General features: G+C 36.5%; 1 protein-coding gene across 2 annotated transcripts in view; it reads left to right on the plus strand.

Moving 5' to 3' along the window:
- Positions 1–21,215, plus strand: part of LOC149802924 (inhibitor of nuclear factor kappa-B kinase subunit alpha-like) — a 97,374-nt gene that overhangs the window by 19,932 nt on the left and 56,227 nt on the right. For both annotated transcript variants that reach the window (XM_089952410.1, XM_089952411.1), the window contains exons 3-6: positions 2,840–3,055; positions 3,473–3,634; positions 7,855–7,944; positions 15,578–15,702. In XM_089952410.1, coding sequence (XP_089808536.1) covers positions 2,840–3,055; positions 3,473–3,634; positions 7,855–7,944; positions 15,578–15,702 — 593 coding nt within the window. The remainder of the gene's footprint in view (positions 1–2,839; positions 3,056–3,472; positions 3,635–7,854; positions 7,945–15,577; positions 15,703–21,215) is intronic.

The raw sequence follows: 21,215 nt of genomic DNA on the forward strand, positions 1-21,215 counted from the left end.
GCATTGGCCTTTGCTTGGAACCTTCTGTGGTTGAACTGTTTGCCATGAATTCGGTATCTGATGCTGATTCCCACATCACCATCTCTGAATGCATCAATGAGCATGGCTGAGAACACGAGACTGAAAAGTGTTGGCACCAGTACACAGCCCTGCTTCACTCAGTTTGAGACAGGAAAGGGATCTTATGTCTCACCATTGTTCTGGACTCTAGCTTCCACACCATTGTGGAATTGCTGCACCATGGTGATAAATTTCCTTGGGCATCCATACTTGGCCATGATCTTCCACAGGCCCTCTCTGCTAACAGTGTCGAAGGCCTTGGTCAAGTCGACATAGATAGAGAAAAGGTCAGTATTCTGCTCTTGGTTTTTCTCTTGCATCTGCCTAGCAGTGAGCACCTTGTTGATGGTTCCACACTCCTTTCGGAATCCACACTGGCTTTCTGGTAGGAGTCTATGGTCAAGGTGTGCCGTGAGATGGTTGAAGAGAATCCTGGCAAGTATCTTGCCTGCAATGGAGAGCAAAGAGATAACTTGGTAGTTGTCACAAGCCTGAAGATTTCCTTTGTACTTATACAGGTGTATAATAGTAGCATCCTTGAATTCCTGTGGAATTGTCAATTTTTGCCACACAGGATGAAACAACTGATGAAGCTTTTCAGTCAGAGCTGCACCACCTTCCTTGTTTGCTTTCAGGGTCTCTAACGTGGTTGGTTGGTCATCCAGTGATTCATTGACTGGCACTTGGGGTAGCCGATCAATGGCTTCATCATTGATGGATGTTGGATGATTCAGGACACAGCTGAAGTGCTCTGTCCATCTTTCGAGGATCTTCTTTTTGTCTGTGATCATTGTGTTCCCATCCGCACTGAGGAAAGGGGATGATCCTGATGATGATGGGCTGCCAAACTCCACTGCTACACCGTGTCAGTGAAGAACGACCTTATGGCCTGAGCCACAGATTTGCGGCTATGGCTACCAGTGTACCCACACCTGTTGCTTTGTTGCTTGACCATTACCACAGGAATTTGGGGAGAAGGATAACCAAGTGACTTGCGCATTGACTTGGTTTAAAGTGAGGAAGAGTTGCGCATTGTTGACCTCACTCTCTCGTCTAAGACCATCTGGATCCAGTGGCAAAACAAGGTTAAGACAGCTGGAGATGGAATCAGATGCAGTGGATGACCAGGACTACCTACATGCCTCATCCTGCTCTTTGCACTCCACAGCACATTTCTGGGAATCGCTTTTCTGCCTGTTGAACTAGCTATTTGTTTCTTCTGCACAGTCTGCCAAATCCAGTCTTCACATGCTTGGGTAGGCAAGCCCTGACTCACTGAAGGTTTAAAACTTGTTGGCTACCCTCACCTGGTTTAGCCTGTCAGTCAAAGCGGTTTGCTGGGGTGTGGCTGCTGCGCATGTTACAGCTTCTTGGAGCCACCGGTGAGAGCTGGGTGCATGTGGGGACCAAAGGTGGGCGAGCTACCCCAAAGGAGGCATGACTGTTCTCCCACCAGAGGTGCTACCCCTCCAATACAATCCCGTACATTGTAATAGACTCTTGAAGGTGTATATAAGGAGAGAACTAAACAATCAGGTTCATTCCTGTTTTGTATTGATTCCTATTTCATACTCTTGTTTCATATGTTAAAATCAGTCTGCAGTTGTGTCTAATGTTGTGTTTCGATAATTTGAAAAGACATTTGTTACGATTATTCATGAGAATTACAAAGTGTTTATTGCACTAGAACATCATTCTGGGACTATTGTGGACTATTCAGAGGAATTCAGGACAATATCACTGTGATATGTACATTTAAGGATCAAAAATTCATTTAGAACATTTGGTTATTTTGGCCTTGAATAGAACCTTTTAGGATTTTTTTGGATTCAATTCATAATGATGTATGTTCCTCGTACATTTTTGTTTTATAACTTTTATAAGTAAATTTGTGAAGTTTTACAAAACTTGTTGGTTTTATTTCTTTCTGTTACTGAGTTTATGACCATTGAGTTGTAACAATTAAAATCATTCAAATAGCATTGCAGAGTTCTCACACTCTATTATATAAGTACTCTAGGAAATTCGGGCAGTGGCATTGTTTGATTTTATTTATTTAGTTAGTCAGCACATGTAAGTCAGTGAGTTGGTTATTGAATCAGATTTTTTATAATTTTTTAATAGATTATTCATACATTAAGTTACAGATTCGTGTTTTTATTATCCCCAATGGGGAAATTGTCATATCCTTGGTATGTCCATTAGTCCATCCATCCATCTAGTATTACAGTGTCTTGTGTATGGTGTGTACATGTGTACATTCTATGTTGAAAAATGATGTTGTCAGAGTCAAATGTTGTATTTATTTAGAAGGACAGTTGTTCTTTGAACTACAATTTGTAAAAGAAAATCGGCTTTTAAATGTTATTGGTTCTAAAACTTAAGAAAAAATGTGACTAGAGTTTAGGAATTTTTTATGTGCAACAAATGAAGAATGATCCAAATTATTTCTTCTTTCTCTCTAAACTGTTTGCATTAAAATAAAACTATGTGATAAACTTAATCTCAAATGGATAATGATTTAATATTAAATTTATGAAACTTGTTGAATAGCTTTTGCTTGCCAAGACTTGAAAAGCTGGAAATTATTCAACTCATTTAATAAATGAAATATTAAATCACCAATTTGAGAGCCTCTGTTTATGACTTCTGGATCACTGCTAGGAAGTGGGAGTGAGTACTGGTGAGGAGGGTATGAAATCTGCAGTGGGAAGCATGGTGATCATTGTACAGTTGTTCTAGTTTGCATTTGTATGCATTAATCTTTTTCTGTTCACAGGAGACAGGGGAGCAAATGGCCATCAAAAGATGTCGTTTACAGAATGAAATGACAGCTAAACACAAGTACAGATGGAAATTGGAGGTTGACATAATGCATAGACTTGATCATGAGAATGTGATAGCAGCTAGAATTGTACCCCCTGAATTAGATGTTGGAGAGTCAGAGATGCCACTGTTAGGCATGGAATACTGTTCTGGAGGTGATTTAAGGAAGGTAAGATGATAGTATTGGTTATGATTCCATCCTGGTTGGATACCAGTCAAAAATGCTATTTAAAAAAAGATTTATTCTGAATTAGTTTGGGCTTGAGTAATTTACTTGTAGCATTATTAATAGCAAAGGGGGTTTTGGACTTGAACACAACCAGAGGAAACCGTTGACATTGGATTCATTACCCGTTTATGTTCCAGCACTGATAATGAGCTTTCCATAAAATAACATGCTCACTTACTGCTTTATTGAATTCTTTGATAATGAATCTGTGAACAGATAAATATTGCCAGTATTGGGGCAGTGGGACACATAACAGAAAAATGTGGGAAGGGTTCTGCTTTCTCACAAAGATTATGAAGTTTGATTAAGTGTCCCCCAATTTTTTTTTAAAAAAAAACATAATCCAACTCATTTCAGGAGCTGAACAAACCAGAGAACTGCTGTGGCTTGAAGGAGTTTGCAATTCGTCGTTTTGTGCAAGACATTGCCTCGGCTGTGGAGTATCTGCATGGTAAAAGAATCATACATCGAGATCTTAAACCAGAAAACATTGTACTTCAGATACTTGAGGAAAACAAGGTGAGCTTGATTTAGCACTTCTGCAGTTTGATCCTGTCTATCTTATAGCTATAACTAGTTATAAAGATAATAACAAATCTCAAGAAATAAATCACTATATTTAACCAATGTTTATAAATATTGTCAAAGGACACTAAGGCATGTTAATATATAAGTAGTACCTTATGTGTTATGAACTAATAACTTTTAGTTTTCTGGATCACATGATGGCATTTTAACCATCAAAATGATTGTTATCAAGGCTTGTCAAAAATGTGTGATGTTTGAATATGCCTTTTTCAAACTGCATTTTTAAACTTAAATCTTTCATTATTCATATATCAGTTGCTTAGCAACTTCGAACAGCTTGAATTAAGTACACTTTTAAATTTGGATATTGGTTTAATGGAGGTAGAAAAATACATTGCCTAATAATGCAGGACAACTTAAAATTTCAGCTAAATGATTTGGGTCAAATCTCAGCTGAACAACCCAACCAGCTTTGATGGCAGTATTTTTAAAAAGTGTGTTTACCATGATGCAAAATAAAATGGGCTCTGTACATGAGAGGTCAATTGAAAAATAGATATTTTGGTGATAATTTTCACATAATTTGCAAGAATTTCAGTGCAAAATTTTAAATTATTGCATAATATTATTGGGATTCTCTTAAAGACTCTTAGTCAGACAACCAGAAAAGTTTGCTGGACAACCAGGTTGGTCAGTTTGGTTGTCCAGTGGATGACAGTTGTTGTTTTTGTTTCTGAAAAATGTTCAACCCCAGCATAGGATGGGTTTATCAAGTTAGGGAAAGAAGCATGATAAAACCAAGGATGAATTTGTTCGAACCGAGGACACAAATTCGGGTTACAGAGGTCCCAATCAAGTGTGTTACCACTCAGTTATCCAGCCTTTGGTTGTTTCCTTTTTTTTTCACTTGCGAAGGTTCAAGACTGTGGAGACGTCTCAGCCATTCATGTAAACTGGTTCATGGAAGTAGATTTTTGTACTGGCTTAGTATATATACCATAATTTGTTCTTGAAGTACAATTGAAATTAAAAAGTTTTAAAGTAGTTTTTAGCTCTGCTGGTTATTGACCAGAAGAGCCTATGGTATGGTCTTTTGTCTGTTGTCCATTGTCTGTCCATCTGTTAGCACAAGTTTGTTATTGCTATTCCTAGTAACATACTTGGAGAATTAACATGAAACTTTACTGGCACATTCATCCTATGATCCTAAATGAAAATGGTGTCACTCATACATCCATTATGGCCACCATAGTTGCCATCTTGAAAATTTTGTTATCCTAAATCCTTCTGAATCGCTATCATATGAACATGGGTGTTTAACTAAAAGACTTTTTGTGATGTCTTATTGGTCCTCTGCAGGTCTGTTCTCCATTATGGCCCTTACACTATCCATCTGGTAACTCTTGTTATCACTGTAGTAGTCCTCCTCAATGGAAAGTCATATTGATAGGGAACTTTCACTGGAAGACTTCTTATGATGTCCAGTTGGTCCTAAATGAAAATGGTGCTATCCTTGCATCTGATATGGCCTGAATGGATGGTCATATCAACATAGAGTTTTGAATAAAATACTTCTTATGATGTTTAATTGGTCCAAAATGAAACTTGTGTTGATCTATATCCAATATGGCTACCACAATGACCATCTTGAAAATCTTGTTAATGCTGAACCACTTGAGTGAAAAGTAATATTGCCATGGGATTTTCACCAGAAGACTTCATTTGACGTGTATTTGGTCCTAAATGAAAATGGTATTGATCTGATATCCAATATGGCAGCTGATGTGTCCATCTTGAAAATCTTGTTATTGTTGATCCTCCAGAGTGAAAAGTAAAATTGACATGGTAATTTCACCAGAAGACATCTTATGATTGATAGTTGCTTCTAAATGAAAATGATGTCAGTTTGGTGTGCAATATGGCTACAACAGTGGCCATCTTGAAAATATTGTTACATGTATCACTCTTCCTTCTGAATGGCTGGTCATATAATCAATATGGGTTTTTCCTAAACGTCTGCATGGCCCTAATCAAGAAATTCAGACTTTCATTATGTCTGCCAGGGGCCCCGAGTAACGTTAAACCCCACAACAACAACAACATCATTATGCCTGCCACAGTGGCCATGTTGAATATCCTCTTTTCACTATCTCTTCAGAATGAATAGCCATCATGGGGTTTCAGCTGAATGACTTCTTATGATGACTAGATGGTCATAAATGAGAATGGTTTCAATCAAAATTCTAATATGACTGCCTGGATGGCCAGTTATGAATATCTTGTTATCGCTACTAATTATCCTAGATGGCCTGTCATATCAACAGTATCCTTTCACCAGAAAAACCTTTTTGATGTCTAGTTGGTACTAAATAGAAATGGTGCTAATCCAATATTGAATATGTTCATCATGGAATCCATCTTGAAAATCTTATTGTCATTGCTACATGTGGTTTCCACCAGAAGACTATTTTTGATGCCTTGTTGTCCTAAATGAAAACAGTGCCACCTTGACATTCAACATGTCCATTACAGAAACTAATTTGAAAACTTTTTTCACTGAAGAATATCAAAAAGATGATTTCAACACTATGCAGTTAAAAGGGACAAATGGTCTTATCTTGAATTCAATGAAGTTCTTTACAGCCATTTGTGTCAGTTCATTTGGGGGACTCTTCATTTTCTAGCCCATGTAAGTTGGAAAATGTGACATAGCGTTACCTTTTCAACTGCTGCTCATCCAGTACTCTTAAAAATATTTGAGGAAGAAACTCAAGCACAAAGACCAAAAACTTTGACAGTCTAAAACTTTAATTAAAATACAATTACAGTCATAGAACTTTCAGATGTTTCTTAACTATGGTTCCTCTACTAAAATGGCAGATTTTGATTTTGGAGCTTTGATCTTGAATGGTTTTCTTGAGGATGGTATCATTTCATATTGTTACAGATATCCTTTGATATCTTGTGCATTCACTTTAAGTGTGGTTTATGTTTTTGAAGCCTTGTGCATGAATTAGTGAGGGAGAGGTGAGTGTAAAGATATATATATATATATATATATATATATATATATATATATATATATATATATATATATATACAAACATTGGTTCACATATTGCTTTTGGTCGAAAATCCAATTTGTGTCAAGAAAGAATAATTGTCCTTTAATTAAATAAAGTGATATTCATAAAGTGTTCAAAAATATCCCATATTTCCATTCTAAATATATATGAAAATGTAATTTCTAAATGTCGACATGAAGACCCACTCCATGATCTTCTTGAACTTGTAACCCAGAAAAATCTTTTAATATTTATGTTTTAAAATCATATAAAAATAAATACATTATTTAAATGATTGAAATGTTTACCTTAGAACAATATTCTATCCTAATGCAAGTTTCTAATTTTGCAAGAAGTTGTCCCACACCTACTTTATTGTCTGCTATCCAACTTGTCAACTTGCCTCTCGAACAGATTCTCAAGAAATTCCCGGGAGTAGAGCCTGTTTCTCTGTTTCTAATTTCTTTAATAATTTTTTTCCTATAAATGAGACATTGTAAACACATTACATCCTATTAATTTTTGTTTCTCTTCAATATAATAGCTTATTTTTTTAACAAAATATTGAACTTTTGCTTAAAAAATTTACAAGATTGGATTAATTTGCTTAATATCTCTTGCCATTAGTGGCATTGCTACATTGAATTTTGTAAAACCAGCTATAAACATGACCTAGTTCATCTGCTAAAATGCTGACAGAAAAAGTACTAATTAATGCATGTCATTTCCATAGCCCGATGCATAAACATCTTTTCAAAGCCATGCACAAAATATTCAGACATATCGCAAGTCATGAAAACAGGCGGTGTTCTGTGTGTCCAAATTTAGTATTATTTTGAACAGAATATTCATGTGACAGTTGCCATTTTTCAAATGGTAAGCTTTGTAGTATTTTATATTCGTCAGTCAGTCAAATTTGGTATGTGTTTCACATCAGTGTCTGTGGCGTAAGTAAACCTTACATGTGCAGAAAAGCCTGAGAACGGTGTGTGTGTGTGTGTGTGTGTGTGTGTGTGTATACATACATATATATATATATATATATATATATATATATATATATATATATATATATATATATATATATATATATATATATATATATATATATATATATATATATATATTACCAATATTCTATTGCAGATAGTTTATAAACTGATAGACCTCGGTTATGCTAAAGAACTTGACCAGGGAAGTGTTTGTACTTCATTTGTTGGAACACTGCAGTATTTAGTAAGTCTCACTTTGTCTCAGTCTTTGTCTGTCTCAGTGTCTCTGTCTCTGTCTCTGACTCTGTCTGTCTCTCACACACACACACACACACACACTTAATCAACAATATATAGGTTCACAGTTCTTCAAATATGTGAACTGACAACATTGCATTTAATTGTACATCCACTACCACACTAATTTAGTCCTCCCAACCTAAAGAAAATATGTTCTTCATGTCTTTTGACTTGTTTAATCAGCAAAAGTGTTTAAAAGTTGTCTGCTTGCCATGATGTAAACCAGATGAGTATGGTATCCCTTTGGATAGAGGAAATGGTAATAATACCTGTCAGTCATCATTTACTATTTATGCTTGTGCCTGGTAATATGTGTATACACAGTAGGTCTCCCAGATATTGTCTACTGTGACTTTTGAGTAATTATTTGCAATATTGTCATTTTAGGTAAGTTTACTCCTTCTGTTTTCTTGCTAAATCTTATTCATTTATGATCATAGACGAATATTGTACACTGAAGTATTTCTGAGTTCCTCACACGATAAACTTATTGACAACATCATATTTCCCTGTCATATGGTGAATAGTAATCACAATTATTCTTAGTACTCAACCGTTTTTATAAACTTTATTCAGGATATGATCATTTATTCCATGCAATAAGATCATTGTTATGTTATTTATTTTAATTCATAGTGACCACTTCACAGTAAACTTAGTGTAGTCAGGATTCTTGTATGGGTCAGGAAATCTGGCTGAGATCTAAAATTTGAAAATTGCTTTTCCAGGTTTCAAAAGTGTCTGAAAAAATTTAACTCTGTCTAAAAAGTCTTGAAGAAATCTTAAATTTTGTTATTATAGAAAATGGTAAAGTGACTGCTCTTTTGCATTTGGGAGAATGTTTTGTACACATAATCAGGACTCTTCAGGAGTTACTGAAAAATGCAACCTCTCGAGGTACGAAGAATTGATAAATGCACATGAAAAATCCATGTCTTCATTTTGATTGGTTTTAATCAGCATTTCTTTTTTTTCATTATTTTGCGAAGTTTTATTTTGTGCTAGTGAGTATATTCATTTTAATTTTGTTGGATTTGTAAAAGAATGCCTGGACATTTTATTTAGAACCTTTTGTTGTGAAGAAACTGATAACTTTAAAACCTGGATAGGGCCTTCCTAGATTAAGATGAAAACTTCTTTCCAAGTCTAATGTCATTAGGAAAGCAGCCAAAGACAAAGAGACTGAGCTGGTCCAGCTGAAAAACTTAATTGACTAGAAAGTCTATCAGCTGAACCACTACAGGCATCAGTGTATATTTATGTACATAGTAAAGTAGTTTATCTTCATTCCTATGTTACATATACATGTATTGTAACACATGTTAGAACTCAATTTTTTTCTATATTATTCTGGACTATAAACAACAATTTGCCAGATTCTGCTGGGGTAAATAAAATCATGTAGATTAGATTTTTACTTTTTCATCTCTTCTCATTTTAGTTGCAGCTTTTATGCATTTAGCCTCATTAGGTCAATAAACTTGTCAAATTGTTAGGTCTGGAAATCTTTATTTTTTTATCTGGAAAGGTCTGGAATATTTTTTTTAATTTGTGGCAGGAACCCTGTGAAGTGCTTTACTGTTTTCATTTGTATATACATGCATTTGTGCTTTCTCAGATTACAGGTGTCAATAAAAATGTATGTGGGGTGTGTAAGAGATTCTAGCTAGTGAAAGATAATCACCACATCTACTTAAACTGTATAGTGTCTGATGCAGACCATATGTGCAGTGTTTGCTTCCACTGGTCTGCTGGGAGATGGTGACCATGACAGCCAGGCAGTTGACTCCAGCTAATAGGAGAACCAAGAAACACACTAGGATGAAGACACCATCAGTATTGCCAATACTAATGCCTCAGTGGCAAACTTTGTCATGACTGAGTGACTCAAGACTAAATGCTTCCAGTTTAAAAAAAGGTGTAGCAATCTGCCCTATCATGGACCTTCCATAATTATAGCACCACCAATACAGTGCAGTGACTAGGGCATTTATCAGCACTGCTTACACTACTGGGCTAGTATCAACATAGTGATGTTGGCCCAATGATTCAGTCCTGGACAAACCTCCACATGCAAATCCAGGTACTGGCTGTGATGATCATTTCCACAATAGATGTACTAGACTTCTGCACCAGACATTAGCTTACCTGAACCACATCCAATTTAGCTCTGACACAATCACAACCTACGCCATCCATCATCAGGACTCTTTACCATGAGTGGGAGAGACAATGCCGTGATTACCCAGATTGACTCAGGATCACATTCAGTGAACTTTCCTCTCTGTCAGGGTCTTCCATCGCTGCAGGTGCCCCCATAGACCCATACAAAACTGATATTCTGCAGCAGGAAATAAACATTCTCCACATGAAAAGGGTAGTATTAGATTGTTGTCAACAAAAACTTGTAATGTGTTTTGATCCTAACATTTATAGTATCTAAGGCCAATAGTAAAATATACCTGATCATAGATCTAGGCATTACCAAGCAATAGTGTTTAGTAACCCAAGTTTAGAATGAAGATGTAGACATTGGTTTGCAACACTGTTCATGAAGGAGATTTTGCTTTCAGCCTAAACCCCAAAGATGCATACCTTCATATTTCAATTCACAGTTCTTCCTAGAAGTTCCATAGTTGGCATACTGGAACATCATGTCACTTCCATTTGGTTTGAGCCTGAGTCACAAGAATCATGGACATAGTCTGGTAACATTTCAGAAGCAGTTCCGTGTCTGTGACATGGAAGTACCTGGACAACATCCTTCAAAAGCATCAAGTGAGCAGTCATGTGTACAGAGACATAAAAATCCCTTGCTTTCACTCTTGCATTGCCTTGGATTCCTTGTTAACAAGGACAGATCCAGTCTTATCCCATCCATGCATCTCTTTCACCTGTGGCATAAATCTCAAAACCTTCTTGAACCAAGTTTGTCTCCCTCAAGAATACACCTTTAAATTATATTGCTTGTGTCTTTCATCTGGCCAGAGAGTAGAATTTCAGCCAAGAAATTTCTTTGCCTTCCGGATCTTCTCAGTTGTCTGCAGATCATCTTGTTTTGGACTGCTTGATCCTGATACCCCTCAAGATGATCCTTCTATCCCTGTAGGGCCTGGAACTTTGCCCTCTAAGCTAAATGATCAAAGTGATGGCAAGCATATGTTGGGTCTTATCTCTGCAAATGGGAAGGGTGGAACCTCTCATGACTTAAAAGTGTCTACTGCAGGATCAACTATTAGAAACATGATGCACTGATGCCAGCAAAACTGACTGGGGTCCCCACCCTGTCCTCATTTCAGGAAATGAGTGGCATTTGGGCCTTCATTAGCACTCCATGCACATCAGTTTTCTTGAGATGACAGCCATAGTGAATGCCTTTCAATCATAGCAGGAACTATTATCAGGAAGAGCATTCTTATTTTGTCAGATAACTCAACCAGCATCAGTTAAGCCTGAAGGCAAGGTGGAATCATGTCTATCTTGATGGAATGAGCCAATCCACTCATTCACTCCTCAGTATTCATATAAATCTGAAGGCATTGGGGTTGGCCTCTTGTGGATCTCTTGATAATGAGGTGGAACATCAAGCTCACATTCTTTGCTTCGCCAGTTTCGGATCTGAAAACCTTGGTTGTTGAACCTTGCCCAAAACTAGAATGGTCTCAGCATATATGCATTTTCCCTACCCCCGATTCCTAAACTCTTGCAGACAGCAAGGGAATATGAGTGCCATCTAATCCATGGTGCTTCCTTCAGGTGGGAAACATTATTTGATCAGTAACCTGACCCTAATGGTGGGATTACCAGGAAAATCCTGTCTTCCTGCTGAAACGAGCCCATGCATACATATATTCATCTGAACAGAGAGATGTTGAACTTTCATGCCTGACTGTTATCAAACACAGTCTTAGAAAGAAACACTTCTTCAAACAAGTGGTGGACAAAATTGCTCGATCAAGAAGGCCAACCACTTTGAAAGCTTGTGAGGGGAAATGGAGATTTAATCCCAGTGGTGTCAGCAGAAACATATCTTTCCCTTAAAAGACTCGATACTATAATTGGCAGACTTCCTTTTGTGGCTTTTTGAGATGTAGAAGTTAGTTCCAATCACTATCAAGGGCTATCGTTCTCATGATTTAAGACATGTTTCACCGTCGTGGAAATTGGGATAAAACACTCTCTTCCTTCTAGCTAATTTCAACATGTCTCTCCCAAAGGCCTTGACCCATTGTCCTAAAATGGACATGCTGAAGGTCCTGACATCAATGAACAAGGTACTCTGCAAACATTTGTCTCGAGCCTCTATGACTCACCTTTCCTTCAAGACCTGCTTCCTAGTCACTCTTGCTACAGCAGGTAGAATTGGTGAGATGTATGCCTTGTAAGTTGATGTGACGTGTCTGTAGTTTTGCTGCAGTGGTTCACTTTCTTTCATGATGGCCCCTGCTTTCTTTGCTAAGTACAGCTCAAGCTCATGGACAATCATTCTTTTGTTCAGAAACTGCTGTCCTTATTCCAGTGGTCTGTCAGAGCATTGAAGTGGTACCTGAAGTGGACTTAGTTAAATAGAAGAGGGAAATGTCTGTTTTTACTACTCAGAGAAGGAACGGACAATATTCGGCTGGTGCTCTATTGTTGCGGATCAGTTAGATTATTCACTCAATTTTCAGGGATTTGTCCCAGATCAGATCATTTTCTTATGTATATCAGCTCACCAGGATAGGCACTTGCCACCAGCATGTCAGTCACCTGAAGGTGTTCCCATGCGGGCATTGTGCAAGCTCTGAGATGGGGGTCAAAATCTACATTCTCCAGCTTTTACCTCGGATACCTTTCATTTCAGAAGGCTTAGTTCAGCTTGTGGGATCTGTTTCAGCACTGCAGCAAGCTACCATGCCAGGTGACTGAGTGGCTTCATTATGACATAGGAGGTTACTCTTCACCGTCTTAATTTGTGGGAACAAAAAAGTTTGTAAAATGCATCCATTCATCAACCATGTACTAACCCTAGCCCATATTTCAAACACCACTCAAAGCTGCCTAAGATATGTTAGGAGTCCAGAGCCAGATTCAGCTTGGGGGAAAAGAGATCTAATTCCCTTAGCCTCTTTCCTATTCTTTTAATATATTTATGATTATGTAATTAATTTGAAGACAAAAGAAATTTTAGATGTAAAATACATTTCTATGCCTTTGATCATAATACAGCTCATCCTCCCAAGCTGTCCCTGCAGTTACATCCATGGAAGAGTATGCACATGCACATCAATAGTAAGTTTAGTTGTTGGGATATGGTGCTGCTCCCTGTATCCCAGAGGAGAGGAGTCTCATCTGACTTGCAGAAGAAAATGACTTTGTTGCACTTTTGCTGCTAAAACAAACCAAAAGACGCAGTGAACATTCCTTTTAGCTTAATTGGACAGGATTTATGAGGCAGTGAAAGTAGGCTTAACAAATTATAGTCAGATAAGTGCCTACCCTGAAGCAGGTAATTTTAGCAGTGAAACTAAAACTGTTTGTTTGGATTTTAACAACACTTTCAAATAGAAATGAAATTCAGAATGCAAGTGAAATGCAAGCAAAGTGTTCATTTTTAAAAAGTGGAGAATGTAAATGCAGAATGCAGAAGGATGATTTATAAACAAAAATGGAATGAAACACAAATGCATTTGATTAATGGATTTGAAAATCTGCAAGCTGTGGCAAAATTTCTATGGTTAAAAGCCCTTTGCATGATGATCCAAGATCAGATTCTTTGTACTAATAAAATCTTCGACTCTTACAAGATGCGACATTGTTCCAGTTGAGGCAGATATTAAAAAATAACTGTCTTCGATGTGGTATCATTACCATTGGTTGTATCTGTACAATCTTTATTGGAATGAAATGAAATAAATACAATATACTGACAAATACTGACAAATTCGAGACAAAATCCTGCAAGTCTTGTGATCCTGGAAAAGTTTTGGAAATTAAAAAGTAAATTTTAAGGACCTTGAAAAGTCATGGAATTTTTTCAGAATCTTACAAAGTTTTGGAAAAGACATGGAATTAAAAGTTGATAAATGCTTCTTTTATGGAGTGCCAGGTACCAATTAAAACAGTTGTTTTCAACATGACACAATTGTGGTCAACAAACAGATTCATTTCATAGATATTGCAGTCCTTGAGTTTGTGAAATGGCCCTGAAAATTTTTTGAAAAAGTCATGGAATATGGTTTTACTAACACTGTAGGAAACCTGTGACAATTACTTGACAACTATGTTTCAGTTTTTTGCAGTTGTGGTTATATTTTTAATTTATTGTAAATTTCATTTAAATATTTTGCATATTATGCATTTGCCATTTCATTAAAGGACTCAGACAGGATACAGGTGTTATAGTTTCTTGCCCTTTTGAAATGGAATCCTGACTTTTGAAAAATGCCTTTCCATCTTTGGCCAAGCGGTCTAAAGTGCTTGCCTTTACCAATCACTGCCATTTCCCTTCTGTCCATATGGGTTCAAGTGTCTGGCTCAGCCAGTTTGGGTTATGTGAGAATGCTTGCCACTAACTTTCTGTGGGTTGATGGTTCTTACCTGGGATTTCATGGGTTCTTCCTCTACCAGTTACACGTACTGCCATTTTTATGTGCTGATAAATGGCTTTAAACCTGCAACATTATTTCCATTTTGTGCCAAAAGAGCAAACATGAATGAATGGAAGTGATAGAAGAAAATTATTAATGTCATTCTGAGATATTAACAAAAAACGATTGGATGATAGATGAAATGCAGACATGAATGGACTGGCAACATAACACAATGACATGCAGACATGAATGGACTGGCAACAGAACACAATGAAATGCAGACATGAATGGACTGGTAACAGAACACAGTGAAACGCAGACATGAATGGACTGGCAACATAACACAGTCAAATGCAGACATGAATGGACTGGTAACAGAACACAGTCAAATACAGACATGAATGGACTGGCAACAGAACACAAATGAAATGCAGACATGAATGGACTGGTAACATAACACAGTCAAATGCAGACATGAATGGACTGGCAACATAACACAGTCAAATGCAGACATGAATGGACTGGCAACAGAACACAAATGAAATGCAGACATGAATGGACTGGTAACATAACACAGTCAAATGCAGACATGAATGGACTGGCAACATAACACAGTCAAATGCAGACATGAATGGACTGGCAACATAACACAATGACATGCAGACATGAATGGACTGGCAACAGAACACAATGAAATGCAGACATGAATGGACTGGTAACAGAACACAGTCAAATACAGACATGAATGGACTGGCAACAGAACACAAATGAAATGCAGACATGAATGGACTGGTAACAGAACAGAAATGAAATGCAGTCACTAAAATACAGACTTAGTAAAATTAATCATCTCAGGATCATTATTATTGAAAAACGATGATTGACATCAAAACTAAAGATAGTGTGTCCACTACAAATAGGTTAAGCATGTAAATGAAATTAGGAAAAGCTGATTTTTTTCTTCATATGGAGATGTCTGCTAAAACAGATTTCTTTTCTTTATAGGCTCCAGAACTATTTGCCAGTCAAAAGTATACCGCTACTGTGGATTACTGGTCATTTGGAACAGTAGTCTTTGAATGTATTACAGGATACAGACCGTTCTTGCCAAACCTGCGCCCCATACAATGGTAAATGCTTATTCCTATGTTAATTAATCTATTCATTATAATAAAAACAACACAAGTTATTTTTTAAGAATAATATATATGTTTTGGCAAATAATAAATATAATGCATGTAAATATTTATTAGGCCAAATTTTAATTTTATAAATATTTATCTTTTTTTACTGAGCAAACTTAATGCTGAAAACAAGAATGTTTAAAAATTTTGATATGAGGAAATTTTGTGACAACATTGTCACCATTTGAAGCATTTAAAGAAATATTACATTAACCAAGCATGGGAAAGAAGATATGTGAATCCACTTCACAATAATTACACGTTGAATAATGGTGGATTATTTGATGTAGAGTTTGTTTAAAATATTTTAATAATTCTAATATTTTAATAGAACCAAAAAGGAAGGATGCTATATGTTCTTTGTTGAGAATATAAGAAAAGATAATCTATTTACTAACAAACATGGTTGCACAGGTTAAAGTATGTACTTCGAAGGATGTAACTTTAGCTGAATGCAACAGATGTAATTCTACATCAGAAACATCCTGAGGACATCATGATTGAGTTGTGGAAAATTATGTTAGAATATTATGAAGTCCAGTTCCCAGATTGTTTAAATTGGCCAAAATTGCACATTTCAAACAGCAGATTTCGAGAGGGGATTTAGTTCACAAACTGCTCTTAACATGACAGACAGTGAACAAACTGATAACTAATCAGGTACAAGGGAGTTATGTAGACCATTTCAAAATAGCACTAGCCTCAATGTGCAGGGTGGGTGAGCTGTGTGTGCTATTTATTGATCCAAGCTACATGCAGTTTCATCACAGTCGCTCCATTGTATTAATGATGCAATATAGTTTCATCTTTAAGAACAAGTTAGCATCTACAGGTAATAGAAAAATAAACACCATATTTATGTGTTTGTTGGTGTGTACTTATTTGACTTAATATCTTACTTTCTGGGAAGAGGGCAGGGTGCATGTTTTAAAGAAAAACAGAAAAAAAGTTCATTCAGTCCTTATAAAACATAAATCTGTCGCATTTTAACTAAATTATTTACTAGCCTTTCTTTAAAAAAAGAAATGCTTAAATATTTGTTAGTCTTTTTCTTTGATTGCTTTATGATAAAAAAACTCATTTCATTTCACATCTCTGTGTAGCTCTTTGCTCTTTGACTTAACCAGAAATACACATACATGTGACTGCTAACTTGTAGTTCTACTCTGTCACATTTACATCAGAGCTGTGCAATGTACTGCATAATACATATGACTGCTAACTTGTAGTTCTACTCTGTCACATTTACATCAGAGTTGTGCAGAGTAATACATATGACTGCTAACTTGTTGTTCTACTCTGTCACATTTACATCAGAGCTGTGCAACGTACTGCATAATACATATGACTGCTAACTTGTAGTTCTACTCTGTCACATTTACATCAGAGTTGTGCAAAGTACTGTATGATACATATGACTGGTAACTTGTAGTTCTACTCTGTCACATTTACATAAGAGTTGTGCAAAGTACTGCATAATACATATGACTGGTAACTTGTAGTTTTGCTCTGTCACATTTACATCAGAGCTGTGCAGTGTACTGCATAATACATATGACTGCTAATTTGTAGTTCTACTGTCACATTTACATCAGAGTTGTGCAAAGTAATACATATGACTGCTAACTTGTAGTTTACTGTCACATTTACATCAGAGTTGTGCAAAGTAATACATATGATGCTAACTTGTAGTTTACTTTGTCACATTTACATCAGGGTTGTGCAAAGTAATACATATGACTGCTAACTTGTAGTTCTTCTCTGTCACATTTACATTAGAGTTGTGCAAAGTAATACATATGACTGCTAACTTGTAGTTCTACTCTGTCACATTTATGACAAAGTTGTGCAAAGCACTGCATTGCAGCAGAACAAGTATGATTACCACACATGTAAACATTAAATATTCAATAGCTGTTGTCCTAATAATTTGTTCTTCATTTAATTATATTTATGGTTGAATTCAAATATAATATTTATACTATTCAAACAGTGTTAATGTTAACATCAAAGTCACGTTTAGGAAACATCTTTTCCATGAGTATGGCTTGTCTGTTCAGTAACACAGACACATGATAAAACAATACTGTTTTTCTTCGAAAATAAACATGGTTCTTAATGTTATTTCTCATCTTGAGTCACATTATTTGATATTTTTCTGTGACTATACAATGATCACCGCTTCATTGACATGATGTGGCCTTTTCAAGGTAATCAGCAATGGCTGAATCTTTGATATGCTAAGGATAATTACATTGCTTTGTCCACGTAAATTTTGCAGTTTATTTACTTTCGTTTGGAATATAAACTTGGTTCTTTTTTTATTTCTCATCTTAAATTGCAGTATGCTTGTTTGTTACCAACTTTTGATTGGTGTTTAATTGACTTGGTGTGGGTTTTTCAAAAAGTAATCCTTGCAAGCTAAAGCTTTGGTGTGCCAAACATCGTTGCAATGCATTTTCTTGTTTTAGTTTAGATGCAGAGATATATTTCAGAAGTGCCATGATAGTCCAAATACATGTAAATATACAGACTGGACCTAAAGTTTCACAGAGCTTCTTGTGTTTGATTTTGAATCAGAATGGCAACAGTCAGCCAAAGTATTTGGACCCAATTTGACCAACATAAATCTTAAATTATGGGCCTGAATTTCACCAGTAGAATTTAAGTCTAGACTTAAGTTTAAGTTTATAAACCAGCATTTTGATTGGCTGAAATTGAAGTCTGACTTATTGGGACCATCAGATGTCTCAAGCTGAATATATAATTTCATAATTATGTTGGTGAAACTGAGGCCAGGTTTTGTTGAATATGTGTAGTATAATAGAGACTGAATTTATTTTGTTTTGTATCAGTCTTCTTGGTTCACCATATTTGTTGATACTAAAAAACATTTGAATATGCCTTTGATGGTTAAGAAAGTTTCGTTTACTTAACAGGCAGATATTTTTTGTTTTCTCTTGAAACTTTTGTTTTGGTGAAACCATGAAATCCACAAGTTTCTAATCACTGTTTCACCAAACTACTTTGAGGATTGCCATGAAACTATACACGCACATTCATCCCATGGTTGGTCCTAAATGAAAATGGTGCTGATGCTCAGACATCCAATATGACCACCAGAACAGGTATTTTGAAAATCGTTTTATCATCGCTTTCCTAAGTGGATGTAATACATGGTTATATCACCATGTGAATTTCATTAAAAGACCTTTAATGATGTCTTGTTGGTCCTAAATATGATGCCAAATATGGCTGCCATGGCAAATATCTTGAAAATCTTGTTATTGCTTCTCCTCCTGAATGGTTGGTCATATCAACATGATGGTTTTTCTAAAAGACTTATGATGTCTAATTGGTCTTAAATGAAAAGTGTACAGATCTGATTTCCATTTTAGCCACCACAGTCCTTTTGAAAATCTTCATGTTGATACTTCTCCAGAATGGATAGCCGTGTCATCATGGCGTTTTCACAAAAAGATCTTTTATGTGATGTCTAGTTAGTATTGAATGAAAAGGGTGCTAATTTAATGTAAAATATGGCTGCCATTTTGAATTATCATGTTGTTGCTAGACCCTCTGAACAAAACATAATTATGGCATGTGATTTTGACCAGAATACATCTTATGGTGTCTGCCAGATCTTAAATACTAATTGTGATAATTGGATATTGAATCTGGTCACCATGATGGCCAAAGTGGTCATCTTGAAAATGTTATCATCACTCCTGAATGGACAATGATATAAGCACTGAATTTTAACCAGATGACATCTTATGGTGTCAGAGTCACTCATTTACTGAGCTTGAGGGGGTATTGAACAATGACCTGGAGGATATGACAGACTTCAACAAGAAATGGCATTTACAGCCAAGCACAACAAAGACAGTCTCCAGCGTCTTCCACCTTAACAATGCAAGTGCTAACCATGAGCTTTGTATCCTCCTCAGTGGGCAGTAAATAAAATATGACCTGACACCAACATAACTTGGTGTGACTCTGGACATATCACTGACATTCTACAACCACCTGAAGAAAACTGCAGTAAAATACTTAGCACTCAAAACAACCTACTCTGCAAACTGGCTGGCTCAACCAGGGGTGCTAGTGCTCAGATACTCAAGACATCAGCACTGGACCTCTGTTATTTGACAGCCGAGTATTGCGCTCCTGTCTGGGCTTCATCATCCCACACCAAGTTAATTGATGTCCAGCTCAACATCTCTAAAACACTATATCCATCTCCTTTCCCGTGACTGCCAGTACCCAGCAATATTCCTCCTCCACATCTGCGTCACCAGGAAGCAACCACAAAATAGTTGGCTAAGGTCTATGCCAGTGAGAAACTTCCACTGTACATGGACATCACCTCACATCCAGCAGTCTGTTTGACTTCGAGACGCCCAATCTGGTTAGGTTTGTTGCCGGAGGATATGACAGCTATTTCGGCCTGGAGTGTCGAGTAGTCTTCAACAGATGTTGTAAACCACTCCCTCATAGATGAGCCATCTGTCTGCCCTCCTGGCTTTAACCTTCCACAATATCAGTGGACCACATTGAACTGCTTTTGGACAAATAGGGTTATTGTGCAGTCAACCTTGTCTGATGGGGCCATGCCACTAACTCCTTCTGTTGATATGAAGCTCATCAGACCATTTCACACATTATGAACAACACTGACAAAGTTCCCCGGTGGACTGCAGGCTCTGCACTTTGCTGATGAAGACGTTGTTAATTGGCTGAGCACACACTGCACATGATAATAATAATCTTATGATGTCTAGTTGGTACCAAATGAAAATGTTGCTGATTTAACATCTTTTATAGTCACCATGGCAGCCATCTTAAAAATTATTTTATTGCTACTCAGCTTAAGTGGAAAGTCATATTGAAATGGGTTTTTTCCAGAAAGCTAATTATAATATCTAGTTGGTCCTAGTTGAAAATGGTGAGAACCTGACTTCAAATATGGCTGCCACAATGAAATTTCGTGAATGGATGGTCATATCAACATGAGGTTTTCACCAGAATTTTTATAATTGCATGAAGATTGTCCTAAATGAAAATGGTGCATTCTTGCTTCTAGTACCTTATATATTTTCTATAAGTCCAACTTGAAACTGCTCAGAGCCAGATCTGCCATCACATAATGCATCAGCAGATCAGGGTCTGTGCAGTTTGATTAACAAAAACATAGACTCTGATCTGCAGGTGCATTATGCTATGGCAGATCAGGATCTTTGTTGTTTTCAGTTTTATTTGACTTATAAGCTATTATATACAGTATGATTGACACAGTGGCTGATTTGATGTCTTATAAACTAAAAAATAACAGAGACATTTTTAACACTCAGCAGTGGTCTATCTTGACATTTTGGAAATTCTTTTTGGACAGTAGAGTATCAGCCCCATCAAGGAAGTCTGTTTTTTTACTCAATGTGTTGTGAAGTGAGATACAA

This window comes from Sinohyriopsis cumingii, chromosome 3 (assembly GCF_028554795.1).
Source record: "Sinohyriopsis cumingii isolate HCF-2022 chromosome 3, ASM2855479v2, whole genome shotgun sequence".
Taxonomy (NCBI): Eukaryota; Metazoa; Mollusca; class Bivalvia; order Unionida; family Unionidae; genus Sinohyriopsis; species Sinohyriopsis cumingii.